Here is a 14,731-nt window from a genome sequence, read left to right as displayed (position 1 = left end):
GATAAAAAGCAGCTAGCGAAAGGGTCAGAATGACTCCCCATGTGCACTGCAGGTGGGGCAGATATAACATGCGCAGAGAGAGTTAGATTCGGGTGGGTTATATTGTTTCCGTGCAGGGTAAATACTGGCTACTTTATTGTTACATTGCATTTTAGATTTCAGTTTGAACACACCTCACCCAAATCTAACTCTCTCTGCACATGTTACACCTGCTCCCCCCCCCCCCCCCCTTCCCGCAGTACACATGGTTTTGCCCAACTGCTAGCAAATTTGCTGCCATGATCAATTCTGAATTACCCCCTATAATAGAAATCATTCCATCTGGTATAAATTATATAATGTTAGTGGTGGGGGATGACCCCTTAGGCTAACTGCTTTTATACAGAATATAGATCACAGAAATTACTTCTAGTCTCCTTATTAAAAACAAAATATTTTTCCTTCTAAAATATTTTTTTTTTTAAATATATACAGAGGTAAATAAATCAATATACCACAATGAAAATGAAGCATATAACAATGCAAAAATAAAAACATATTTGAAAAACAAAAATAGAAAACAAGCATTTATCCAGATAATAGTGTCTCTGGTGTATTATAGCATAATAATGTACATGAAATGATCAGAAATAATCTTTAATAATATGTGTATTTTTTTATTTAATGTTTTACATTCTCCTTCTTCTAATAACTTGAATTCCCCACTGTGCTTTGTTAACGTAATAAATTAACATCGTAGCTGTAATAATGTTGAAACATGATCATTGAAGTATTAAGTAATACCTTACTCTCTTAATGACTGACTAATGGTATTTTAAGCCGATATCCTACAGTTATTCCCTTCTAGAATGAAACAATATGACGTGCTACATCGTTGTACAGTTTAATGAACTTGTTCATGATCATCAGTAGCAACAATGTGTGTAAGATGTTCTACAATTTTTATGGCGGTCTTCTGCTTGATTTGTAATATAGGCAATGTTGTCGTGGTTTTTTTTTTCAACTCTACTTTGTATTTTTGGATCAAACCTTTGGGTTAAGTAGAATATTACACATTTGGATTGCATTCACCTCTTCCTGGTCATAGCAGGTTGTTCTGTTTGTCAATGTGCATGTTATAGTACTGCTGTTGTCTTATTTGTCTTACTGCACCTTGTCAGTGTTCATGCGTTATCTGATGTATCACAGATGAACATGCATTTAAACATGAATTTCCAGGTTTCTGCAAGTCACTGTTTATACCCTTCCCCAATTATGCTGCGCCTCCTCCAAAAAAATCCATCTTGTAGTTTGATTGCTGGTAAGACGCTACCAGTGGGTTCACTATGGTATGCCGGCGGTCGGGCTCCCGGCGACCAGCATACCGGCGCCCGGAGCCCGACCGCCGGCTTACCGATAGTGTGGCGAGCGCAAATGAGCCCCTTGCGTGCTTGCTGCGCTTGCCACGCTATTTTATTCTCCCTCCAGGGGGGTCGTGGACCCCCACGAGGGAGAATAAGTGTCGGTATGCCAGCTGTCGGGATTCCGGCGCCGGTATACTGTGTGCCGGGATCCCGTCAGTCGGCATACTGATGACCACCCCTACCAGTAACCAGATAAGGAGTTTAGTCAGCATGTTGGGCTGGCTGTAGCTACAGATGTGCCATCATACACCCAGGGCCGGATGTAATGCCATACGAGTTTGCCAGAGGAGCGGGTTGTGTTTTTAAAGGGGCATTCATTTTCAAGGCATGGTTTGCCTTGTAAAAGATTGCCCCTTCCGAGTACAGCCGGCAACCCACACCTCCGGCGATCTTCTTCGCCATTACATTCGGAATCCTAGTTTCAATACGCCATGCACTGCGAGATGCCCGGAGCTAGTGAGCTGCTCCGAGCAGTGTAGCAGAATTACTTTTTCTTTTAATATTTGTCTTATTTGCACCAGAGAGGCAACAAAACACCAACACCAGACACCGCGCTGCGACTTTAACCATACAGCAATTTGTTTAAAATATGTACAAAGTCACAGATGAAACACAATGGCATTTGGCGTGAGAAAAAGTTGTGGCCACTGTACTTCATATACAGATTCAGGCTCGTTCACACACAGATGCACAAATGTCGCATATCAAATGAATCAGTGCCGTCACGTGAAGCGGTTCAGTCACATCACATTGCCACTAAGATGCATATTTGTCTGAAAAGGATATGCATGACTCTCTGTGCAAGCCGAGTCGCACAGAACCTAGCACGCTGACCAGGGCTGTTTGGTGTGACTGCGGCAATAGAGTATGAGGAATCATGTATCTCTGCTGAGCAAGTCATCAGTGTCCGCATAGAGAGTCTTACATTGTGCCACATCTATAAGCAAGCATTATATATAACACTAGTATGACATAATGAAATATGCTGTATAATATAGTACAGTATATAAAAGATGGTGCTGACAAGCAGAAGTATTTATTTATTACTAGTTATTTACATACTGTCGCACACACATATTCCCCAGCACTTTACAGACAATGGGGGTTGTTCCAACCCGATCGCTCGTTGCTTAGCGATCGCCTCTGATTGACAGGCAGAGGCGGTCGCTGGGCGGGAGGGGGCTGGACGGCGGCGTTAAGACGCCATTTAGGGGGCACGGTCCGGCCAACGCAGGCATGGCCGGACCGTTGGGGCGGGCCGCGGCGGCTACGTGACGTCACATGCAGCTGCTGCGACCCAGGCAGTGAAGAGGTTCTCCCGGCCAGCCACAGGAGCTACGCTGGCCGGGAGTTACTCCTCAAATGCAAAAGCATCGCCGCTGTGCGATGCTTTTGCATTTCTGCAGGGGGGGGGCCAGTACTGACATGCGGGGTGGATTAGCCCTGTGCTGGCCCCCCGCATGTCTGAGGGTTCCGGTATGAATGGTCGACCATGTTATGGTCGACAGTCATTAGGTCGACCACTATTGGTCGACATTGACATGGACACATGGTCGACACATGAAAGGTCGACACATGAAAAGGTCGACATGAGTTTTTTAACTTTGTTTGGTGTCGTTTTTTGCGTAAAGTGACTGGGCACACCAATTAGTGCACCGCGTCCCCTCGCATTGCTCGCTTCGCTCGCCATGCTTCGGGCATGGTGCCTTCGCTCCGCTACCGCTTCGCTCGGCACACTTTACCGTTCCAATCGTAGTCCATGTGGATCGTAAAGTATGGAAAAGTTCCCCAAAAGAAAAAAAAGTTAAAAAACTCATGTCAACCTTTTCATGTATCGACCTTTCATGTGTCGACCATTTTCATGTGTCGATCATGTGTCCATGTCAACCATGTCAATGTCGACCAATAGTGGTCGACCTAATGACTGTCGACCATAACATGGTCGACCATGTGAACGGATACCATGTCTGAGTGCCTGATCGTAGCTGTGCTAAATTTAGCACATCAACGATCAACTCAGAATGACCCCCAATATTTCAGTCATTTATAGTAGTCCCTTCCGTAGTAAAGTTTACAATCTATATATTCCCTATGTGTACTGAGACAAACACATTAGGGTTCATTTTCTTTATCAAAAAAACAATTTTTGGATTGTGGCAGGAAACCAGATCACTGGAAAGAAACACAGACACGAGGAGAACATACAAACTCCACGCAGATAAGGTCTTGGTAGGACTACAGTGTTGTGATGCTACAATGCTAATCATTGCAACACCATGTTGCAATATATTCTATATCCTTTGTATCTATATCTAGTTCTAACATACATTGTTTTTTTCTAAACGTTTGCCTTACCATGATACATTATAAGTTCAATCTACAGTACATGGATATTCGGTTATGGATCAATGGGTCAACCTGAAAAAGATTGACAGTGTCTAGGTTGACCACACAAGGTCGACATGGTAAAAAGGTCGACACAGGAAAAGCTAAACATGATTTCCTTGTCTTTGTTCTTTTTTTTTTGTGTGTGTCGTTTTCTCTATAAAATAACCTGGAACCCTAATTAATGCACTGCGTCCCCTTGCACGGCTCACTTTGCTCACCATACTGCGGTCAAGGTTACTATTCCCAATCGTAGTCCACGATTGGGAATAGTTTGTTACCAATTTGTTGGTAAAGTATGAAAAAGTTGAAAAAAAATAAAAAAAAATGTAAGAAACAATATCGACCTTTTTCTGTGTTGACCATTGCCACGTCAACGTTTTTGATAATGTTGACCTTTTGTCCAGGTCGATCTAATACATGTCGACCAATAGTGGCCAACCTATTGACTGTTGACCTTAGTAGTGTCGACCTATCCTCAGGAACCCACTATAGACAACTGTGTAGAAAATGGACACACATTAAAGTACGTAGCCCTGTAATGTCTAATTAGGGATTTTGCTCTTATGTGTTTGGTTGGGACTGTACCTGTTCACGGTACTTACAATTAGGGGTGCTGCTACATTGGGCAGACACTAACATGGGCCATTCTAGTCCCTTACACAGCTGAACATTGAGTAAGAGTTGTGTGCAGTTTAGAATTTTTTAAAAAACATTATAAGATCTACCAACAACGTAAATTGCGCAGTATACTGTTTTTGTAATCGCTGATATGTAAGACAGAACCATAACGTTCTGTGCTTGCTCCTTATAACTCATGATCCTGGTTACATCTGTATAATGCGCTTGTACATAAGTTGAAAATGACGTCCCCGCTGCATTTTGGATTAGAACATCCTTATTGATTTCTGCTTGGTTTTGTAAGGTAAACCTTTCAAATCCATTAGCTAACACACTCAGAAAATGTAGCACATATTGCAGGGGAAACAGAAAGCTAAAAACATAACCTTTTACAAAAGGCCTGATGAAGTGTATCTCAGCTGAGTGCTTGTTCTATGCGACTGTCAAATCAGCGTTCAGCCTCTATGCCAACGGGTCAGAGCTCAATCATAATCCTGTTGCCCCCCCTGCTGGTTAAAAGCCTGCGCTCATTTTGTTACTCTACACTGAGATAAACATTGCAGTCATTTCACACTCCCTTTAACATTCTATATGAATTTAATTATCATGTTTTTGGACCTGGCTTGTAATAGAGTAAAGAGGATCTGGCACAAGGTGTGTGTGCGCGCGCGTGCGTGTGTTTATACATATATGTGCGTGTATATATGTAAATCTTTCTCTCTCTCTCTCTCTCTCTCTCTCTCTCTCTATATATATATTCACATTTTTTGTGACTTTTTTTGTTTATTATCTTTATTTTTCTTCATTGTAGCTCCTTGGAATTATTGAAGAGAAGCTCCAGCACTCCAGTGAATTTGGAGTTTTAGGCTTGAGACTGTCTCGACTCTTCGATGAAAATGGGCAAGAAATTAAGAAGCCACAGTCATTGCAGAATGAGCAGAAAGTCTGGGTTTCTTTCGGGGAAGATTACAGGTGGGGGATATTATGGTGTCCTGATCATGTTCACTGGGGCAGCTATTTAGAAGTAGGCAGTGGCAACATTATACCAGGAACCAGTGAGATCTTTTATAAATTCTTTGCGTGTGGGGAAGTGTGTGCATCTGTGGGTGGGGGGGGGGGGGGGGGGGGGAGATGTGGACACACACCGTGTGTGACATGCAGTACTCTGTATAGTTACAGTATATCGCTGTAATGACACATTTTATGCCAAAGAACCTCTAAAGCCTGATATAGTGCTATTGCACAAAACATGTGGCTAATGTAATAACAGTATTTTTATTATCATCATCATCATCATCCTTTATGTTTCTAGCAGTAACATATTTTGCAGATGTTTGGTGATTTACATCAGCCTCCGAGCAGTGGAGCTTACAGTCTACACACACACTAGGGTCAGTTTAATTAGATGCCAATCCATCTAGCAATTTTGGTCAGTGGGACGAAATTAGAGCAAACGGCATGAACACACAAACGCCACATGGATAATTCTCCATTCAAAAACTAACCCATAGACACAGTACTGCACTCCCCATAGCTTCATCCCGATGTGACCCATCCCCGTCCCCCATACTTACCTTACCCATACTTCCTGATGGCTGTTCCTCTTCTTCTAAGTCTGCCCTGGCCCCCTAGCAGTAGGTGCAGCTGGGGTGCGCTCAGACTTCCACTGCGCGCACACTGAGGAGATGGAACAGACCCACTGCAATTATATATACATACAGTACATAAGAAGGAACTCAAATGTGACTTGATGAGAAAGTTTCTAAAGTAAAGTCAAGGCTCAGCAGTGATGATAGATACGATAGATAGATAGATAGATAGATAGATAGATAGATAGATAGATAGATAGATAGACAGACAGAAAAACAGATAGACAGACAGAAAGATAGATACTGTAGATAGACAGACAGAAAGATAGATACTGTAGATAGACAGATAGATAGAAAAATAAATAGATAGATAGATAGATAGATAGATAGATAGATAGATAGATAGATACTGTAGATAGGTAGACACTGTAAATAGATAGATAGATAGATAGATAGATAGATAGATAGATAGATAGATAGATAGATAGATAGATACTGTAGATAGACAGAAAGATAGATGATAGATAGATAGATAGATAGATAGATAGATAGATAGATAGATAGATAGACAGACAGACAGACAGACAGACAGACAGACAGATAGATAGATAGATAGATAGATACTGTAGATAGACAGACAGAAAGATAGATAGATACTGTAGATAGACAGATAGATAGATAGATAGATAGATAGATAGATAGATAGATACGATAGATAGATAGATAGATAGATAGATAGATAGATAGATAGAATATTGTAGATAGGTAGATACTGTAGATAGATAGATAGATAGATAGATAGATACTGTAGATAGACAGAAAGATAGATGATAGATAGATAGATAGATAGATAGATAGATAGATAGATACTGTAGATAGATAGATACTGTAGATAGACAGACAGATAGATAGATAGATACTGTAGATAGATAGATAGATAGATAGATAGATAGATAGATAGATAGATAGATAGATAGAATATTGTAGATAGGTAGATACTGTAGATAGATAGATAGATACTGTAGATAGATAGATAGATAGATAGATAGATAGATAGATAGATAGATAGATAGATACTGTAGATAGATCGATAGGCAGATAGATAGATAGATAGATAGATAGACAGACAGATAGATAGATAGATAGATAGATAGATAGATAGATAGATAGATAGATAGATAGATAGATAGATACTGTAGATAGATCGATAGATAGATAGATAGATAGATAGATAGATAGATAGATAGGTAGATACTATAGATAGATAGATAGATAGATAGATAGATAGATAGATGTTCTAGATAGATAGACAGATACTGTAGATAGATAGATAGATAGATAGATAGATAGATAGATAGATAGATAGATAGATAGATAGATAGATACTATAAATAGATATACTGTAGATAGATAGATACTGTAGATAGATAGATAGATAGATAAATAGATAGATAGATAGATAGATAGATAGATAGATAGATAGATAGATAGATAGATAGATACTATAAATAGATAGATACTGTAGATCACAGGTTCTCAAACTCGGTCCTCAGGACCGCACACAGTGTTTGTTTTGCAGGTCTCCTCACAAAATCACAAGTTAAATTATTTGATCCACCTGTGGACATTTTAAAATGTGTCAGTGAATAATGAATACACCTGTGCACTTGCTGGGTTACCTGCAAAACATGCACTGTGTTGGGTCCTGAGGACCGAGTTTGAGAACCACTGCGATAGATAGATAGATAGATAGATAGATAGATAGATAGATAGATAGATAGATACTGTAGATAGATAGATAGATAGATAGATAGATAGATAGATAGATAGATAGATAGATAGATAAAGATAGATAGATACTGTAGCTAGATAGAGAAAGATAGATAGATACTGTAGATATATATATATATATATATATATATATACTATAGATAGATAAGATAGATAGATAGATACTGTAGATAGACAGAAAGATAGATAGATAGATAGATAGATAGATAGATAGATAGATAGATAGATAGATAGATAGATACTGTAGATAGACAGACAGAAAGATAGATACGATAGATAGATAGATAGATAGATAGATAGATAGATAGATAGATAGATAGATACTGTAGATAGATAGATAAAGATAGATAGATACTGTAGATAGATAAATATAGATAGATACTGTAGCTAGATAGATAGATAGATAGATAGATACTATAAATAGATAGATACTGTAGATAGATAGATAGATAGATAGATAGATACTGTAGATAGATACTATAGATAGATAGATACTGTAGATAGATAGATAGATAGATAGATAGATAGATACTGTAGATAGATCTATAGACAGATAGATAGATAGATAGATAGATGGATAGATAGATAGATAGATAGATAGATAGATAGATAGATAGATAGATAGATAGATAGATAGACGGAAAGATAGATAGATAGATACGATAGATAGATAGATAGATAGATAGATAGATAGATAGATAGATAGATAGATAGATAGATACTGTAGATAGGTAGATACTATAGATAGATAGATAGATAGATAGATAGATAGATAGATATTCTAGATAGATAGACAGATACTGTAGATAGAAAGATAGATGATAGATAGATAGATACTATAAATAGATATACTGTAGATAGATAGATAGATAGATAGATAGATAGATAGATACTATAAATAGATACTGTAGATAGATAGATAGATAGATAGATAGATAGATAGATAGATACTATAAATAGATAGATACTGTAGATCACAGGTTCTCAAACTCGGTCATCAGGACCGCACACAGTGTTTGTTTTGCAGGTCTCCTTACAAAATCACAAGTGAAATTATTTAATCCACCTGTGGACATTTTAAAATGTGTCAGTGAATAATGAATACACCTGTGCACTTGCTGGGTTACCTGCAAAACATGCACTGTGTGGGGTCCTGAGGACCGAGTTTGAGAACCACTGCTGTAGACAGATAGATAGATAGATAGATAGATAGATAGATAGATAAAGATAGATAGATACTGTAGATAGATAGATAAAGATAGATAGATAGATAGATAGATAGATAGATACTGTAGATATATATATATATATAGATACTGTAGATAGATACGATAGATAGATAGATAGATAGATAGATAGATAGATAGATAGATAGATAGATAGATAGATAGATAGATACTGTAGATAGACAGACAGAAAGATAGATAGATACGATAGATAGATAGATAGATAGATAGATAGATAGAGATAGATAGATACTGTAGATAGATAGATAAAGATAGATAGATACTGTAGATAGATAGATAAAGATAGATAGATACTGTAGATAGATAAATAAAGATAGATAGATACTGTAGCTAGATATATAGATAGATAGATACTATAAATAGATAGATACTGTAGATAGATAGATAGATATATAGATACTGTAGATAGATACTATAGATAGATAGATACTGTAGATAGACAGAAAGATAGATAGATAGATAGATAGATAGATAGATAGATAGATAGATAGATACTGTAGATATATAGATACTGTAGATAGATAGATAGATAGATAGATAGATAGATAGATACTGTAGATAGATACTGTAGATAGATAGATAGATAGATAGATAGATAGATAGATAGATGGCAATATTGAGTATTATATGCTGCACACGAGTCTCCTTTCTTACATAATCTATTGGTGGAGTAGTGGCTCAGTGTGAAAACTCTAGCACATGTATGTGACTAGGCATGGGAACCGGATCACTGTGTGAGACAAACATTGGGGACATCCGTTTTGTAGGCTAAATTAATACTTAAATTCCCCTGAAGCAGTGACATCACTGATGTACGGATTGTCCTAACCAATCCATATGCTGAAACCTAGCGACTATTGGGGGTAATTCCAAGTTGATCGCAGCATGAATTTTGTTAGCAGTTGGGCAAAACCATGTGCACTGCAGGGGAGGCAGATATAACATGTGCATAGATAGATAGAGAGTTAGATTTGGGTGTGGTGTGTTCAATCTGCAATCTAAATTGCAGTGTAAAAATAAAGCAGCCAGTAATTACCCTGCACAGAAACAAAATAACCCACCCAAATCTAACTCTCTCTACACATGTTATATCTGCCTCCCCTGCAGTGCACATGGTTTTGCCCAACTGCTAACAAAATTCCTGCTGCGATCAACTTGGAATTACCCCCATTGCTTCAGCCTCAGTGATGTCACTAAGCCTAGTCTCTCATTTGACTTAAAATACTTGATATCAAGACTTTGAATGCAAAAAATGAAAAAAGTTTTAAAAATATAAATAGCTCTTCATTAGAAAGCATTGCTCCCAACACACGAGATCCTTGCTGATGTTAGCTGCTCACAAAATGCCGCTTCCACCGTTTAAAGATTACAGATACTTTTTATCATTTCCCAGTTACAGTGAATAATTATTTGCATATGCCACTGTAGTTTATATAAGTATAATAGGATGTCTAATTAAACCTGTGCTTTCATAGTAGAGAATGGGTGGTATGTACTATTGGTATTCTTTGAAGGGACTTCTGTTCCAAACAATTGTAAGATATGACGCTTACTGTAGCTCTCAGTCGCTATACCATACAAACTGGCTTCAGTAAGCGCTTTCAAGCCATTTTCAATTAGGAAAGAGGATAAAAGGGCCCTGTAGGAATGGAGGAATTCTCCTGAGCGTTGTAATGAAAGGGTTACCGCCCGTTCAGGTGACACATTTGAGGAACAAAAAATAATCCAGCAAAATAACTGAGGTCCTGTTGGAGGCAATGCTGTTTGCGAATATGACAACCCCTCTCCCTGACTCAGTCTAATGCCTTGTCATAGTTTCTGATGCCTGCCTATCAGCACAGCAAGAGGGATTTCTTCATGTGTGAATAGTCACCTTAATGATAGCAGATGGAATCTCCACAGGGGGCCCAGCCCATCACACTGTCATTGTCACAGGCTGCCCTGACCCGTTTCTCCCTCCTCTATGTTTCTTCCTTTTTAAGAGAGAAATGGATGGTAATTGAAAACCATCTTACAGCACCCGTCTCCCCTTATTTTATTTTTAATATTATTTTTTTTAACCAAACATAGAAAATTAAAGTACAGCTCTTTAATTCCAATCCACTCTCCTTCCTCTGGTGCCATGTAGAAACATTTACCTTGTTGCTATTTTTTAATAGGGAAAGGAGCATGTTCCCCAATGCGGAACCACTGAAAACCAATTGTTTCATAATAAAACCAATGCTCTTAGATGATAATAATATTAATACTACTTAGATACTACTCATGCATAGCATAGTCTGTAGAAGTAATATACTCTCATATTGCTAATCTCATTTTATACGCAGAATAAAACATTTGTCACATGGTAACAGGGTAGGACATCACAACTTATATTGCGATATGGCTGCAGGACTGGACAGCAGCCAAACGGGTCATCCTAGGATTGGACTTGAGCTGGGTCAACCGTGTGCTTCCTGCAGCTGACCAGTCCTTGTGTTCAATGATCTGAAGCAACTGGAGATTTCCCAACCATTTATATTCACTTTATTTACATTTAAATATTGTTACTTTTACCTATATCAAGTAAGAAGTCTCCCTTTGTCAAAGCTCATTATTACAAGGTACAATAGATTTTCTATAGTTTCACCACTTTTAAACCTAAAGCAGGATCACAAAAACAGAATTGTCTGGAACCCAACATGTGTGAATTAGCTGTGTGAGCCCCGGTTCTATATTTAATTACTACGGTACTTTATTTTATATTTTATACAAAAAAAAGTATGTACTGTATATTGCTCATGATAAGTAGGAGATTGGGGTTTTGTACAAAACAATTTTAAAACAGGATTCATCATTTGTCATTAAGTGGTAGTATACAATAGGTCTTACAGGGGGCATGCCGGGAAACCACCCTAAAGGGCACCGTGACCCATATTTTATTGTATGACCTAATGTCTAAAAAGCCCTGAACCAGAATGAGATTTTAAATCAAGATTATAAAAGGGTACATTGGCCTATTCTATCACTGTTCTTCACATTGGCAGAGAAATAATTATATATTTTGCAAAATATCTCATATTTAGGAATAGCCCTAAAATTTAATTTTCTTCACTATTCACCAAAAGGATTTTTTATCCCATGATGTGTTACCCTCTTCATAATACCACCCTTGCAATAATAATAATTGGCTTTTGTGTTATGCTGGCAGCACTGTACACAGAATAACATTTGCGACGCTAAACCCATGCATTTATCAAATATATAATACTTCGGTTTCAAGAATATTTAACATATTTTTTAGTAGTATCCATTACAACAGTGAGAAACGGAAACAATGTGAAATCTGAAATATTTCTGAATATAGGGGCAGATGTATTAAGCCTGGAGAAGTGATAAAGCAGTGATAAGTGCACCAGCCAATCAGCTCCAATATGTAAATTTACAGTTATAAGCTGATTGGCTGGTGCATTATCACCTTGCATTTATCACTGCTTTATCACTTCTCCAGGTTTAATACAGCTGCCCCATAATTTGTTATATTAGTGGTAGTTTTATATACACAAAATCATTGTGGTTTGGAAGCAAAAATGAAGAATAGTTTGGACAGTTTACTGTATTAATGGGTTAATAATACTGCTTCACCATGCTGAACTTCTGTAATGCTAAGAATATTGAGTTTGTTCCAAATATTGTTTCCTAAGCAGCTCACACAGAAATAATATTTTATTTCCCCCCCAATATTACAAGTCAGATACAAGTGACAGCTGTTGTTCTGTGTTGCCATTTTTTGAAAGGCAGAATTTATAAATGCATTCTTTTGATTTTCTGCTACATTTGTCTTTTGATAGTTTGAGCCAGTTTTCAAATTGTAGCAAATGTAATAATTTGGTTGATGGTTTCCAGCGGTTGAATACAATTTTCATGCAGATTGTGCTTCTCTCTGTATGAGTTTCGCAAATAGTAGAGTCAAGGGAGGGTAACTGTGCGCCACTTTACACTGCGACGTCACCTCTGGACAGGATCAACATGTTCTTATTGTGCCTGTAATATAATAATACTTCAATAACAAAATAATGACAATAATGTGCAGAAAATTTAAAGTGGTAATGTGTCCAGTTGGTCATCTTTATAATAGGATTAAAAAGTTTGAACAATTTATGACATTGATATTGGCTTAGGGTACATGATTTTATAACAGTAACCTATGCCTAATATTGTCACTTATAATGTGATTTTAATACAATATTAGTTCAGTTTCTAAATACAGAAAAACACAAGAGATTATATCATCTTTCTCTAAGTGTTGTGACAAATGAATCCAATATTTGTTGATGTGTGTGTGTGTGTTGCCTTTTTTTCTTTTTTTTACCTATAAATATATATATAATGTGTGTTTATATGTTTGTGTGTATATATACAGTATATATATATATATATATATATATATATATGCGCACACTCACACATATCTGTCCGTCTATAAATCTATCTATATTATTTCAGACAATTAATATACTTTAACATCAATTAATTGGCTAGTATAAAATGTTTAATGAATTCTGATGGTAAATTGTTCTGAATTTTATACTCAGAATTTTGTTTAGTTTAATTTTATATTTCATTAAAATACAGTATAATATCTGACTTTTAATGTTGCTAGTTTTATAAAGATGTATAATCAAACACATATTTTAAATACTCTTTACATTAACAGGTTATGTCTAGACACCGTAAACAATGTAGCAATGGTTCACTAGTATTTTACAATCTAAAAATATACAGGACATATATTTAAAACATGAGCAGTCAGGACAAAGATACATGAAAATAGCTTGACACAGTAATAACATTAGCATGTAAATGTCAGATAAATATGCATAATTGTAGGATACACCATTCAGATTTTTTTTTCTTCTTTGAAATCTAAAATTAATATAATGGTTTATTTATTTTTTTAAATCTGGAGATTTATATATCTGCGCCACAGTTTTTGTTTTTTTCCCTGCAAACTTCCAAGTTGAATAAACTGACCTTTAAAGTACAGGTTTAGTTTTGAAGTTTCTAAAGCATTAATATTATTTGATTGTATTGAATTTACTAAGGCACAAAAATGTGTTTCTTTTACACGTTTACTATCAGTGCTACATCACTGCTTCAAACCTCAGCAAGGGTCAATCATTATAGGCAAGGTAGAATGTTTCGATTGCTTTTCATCTCAGGGGACCCTAGTGCATTATAACAAAAACCTTGTGAAATTAGTTTTCTTCCTGCAGTAGTGCAGGGATTCGATAGTCTGCTGATTGCAGCAACACAGAATCCAAAGTCTAGTTGCTTAAGCTTATGGTATAGCCTAGAATATCAGATATCTGAGTTTACTATGGCATGAGCTATTTCATAAGAAGGTCACAAGCAAAATGGTCAGCTACTGTAGGTCAGTTGGGTTGTTTTTGATCATAATTCCCCTCATATTGTACTTGGGGCCAAATGATCATGTGGGTAGATCAATGTAGGATAAATATTTATCAAATTTTGGTCACTCTGGTTGGTAGTTGGCCAACCAATGGCTCCAGGCGTACCCTATCTGTTCATTGAACCTGATTTGTAAATAAACATATGTAGAATAGCTTAGTGCATGTGTTGCCTGATTGGACAGATTTCTGATTGTTCATCAATTGGGCCTAATATCTGCATGTGATTTTGTACCAATCATTGT

At 36.9% G+C, this 14,731-nt stretch overlaps 1 protein-coding gene and 1 long non-coding RNA gene across 11 annotated transcripts in view; one reads left to right on the top strand and one right to left on the bottom strand.

The window, feature by feature from the left end:
- Window positions 1-14,731, top strand: part of DCDC1 (doublecortin domain containing 1) — a 962,215-nt gene that overhangs the window by 580,577 nt on the left and 366,907 nt on the right. For all 10 annotated transcript variants that reach the window (XM_063944440.1, XM_063944436.1, XM_063944437.1 and 7 more), the window contains one exon: window positions 5,221-5,381. In XM_063944440.1, coding sequence (XP_063800510.1) covers window positions 5,221-5,381 — 161 coding nt within the window. The remainder of the gene's footprint in view (window positions 1-5,220; window positions 5,382-14,731) is intronic.
- LOC134968890 (uncharacterized) overlaps window positions 12,475-14,731 on the bottom strand; it is a 44,151-nt gene continuing 41,894 nt past the window's right edge. The window contains exon 4 of the long non-coding RNA XR_010189350.1: window positions 12,475-13,059. This is a non-coding gene — a long non-coding RNA (uncharacterized LOC134968890). The remainder of the gene's footprint in view (window positions 13,060-14,731) is intronic.

Source organism: Pseudophryne corroboree, chromosome 11 (genome assembly GCF_028390025.1).
Source record: "Pseudophryne corroboree isolate aPseCor3 chromosome 11, aPseCor3.hap2, whole genome shotgun sequence".
In the NCBI taxonomy this organism is placed as follows: Eukaryota; Metazoa; Chordata; class Amphibia; order Anura; family Myobatrachidae; genus Pseudophryne; species Pseudophryne corroboree.
Note: the sequence above shows the minus strand (reverse complement) of the source record. Positions and strands in the feature narration are given on the sequence as shown.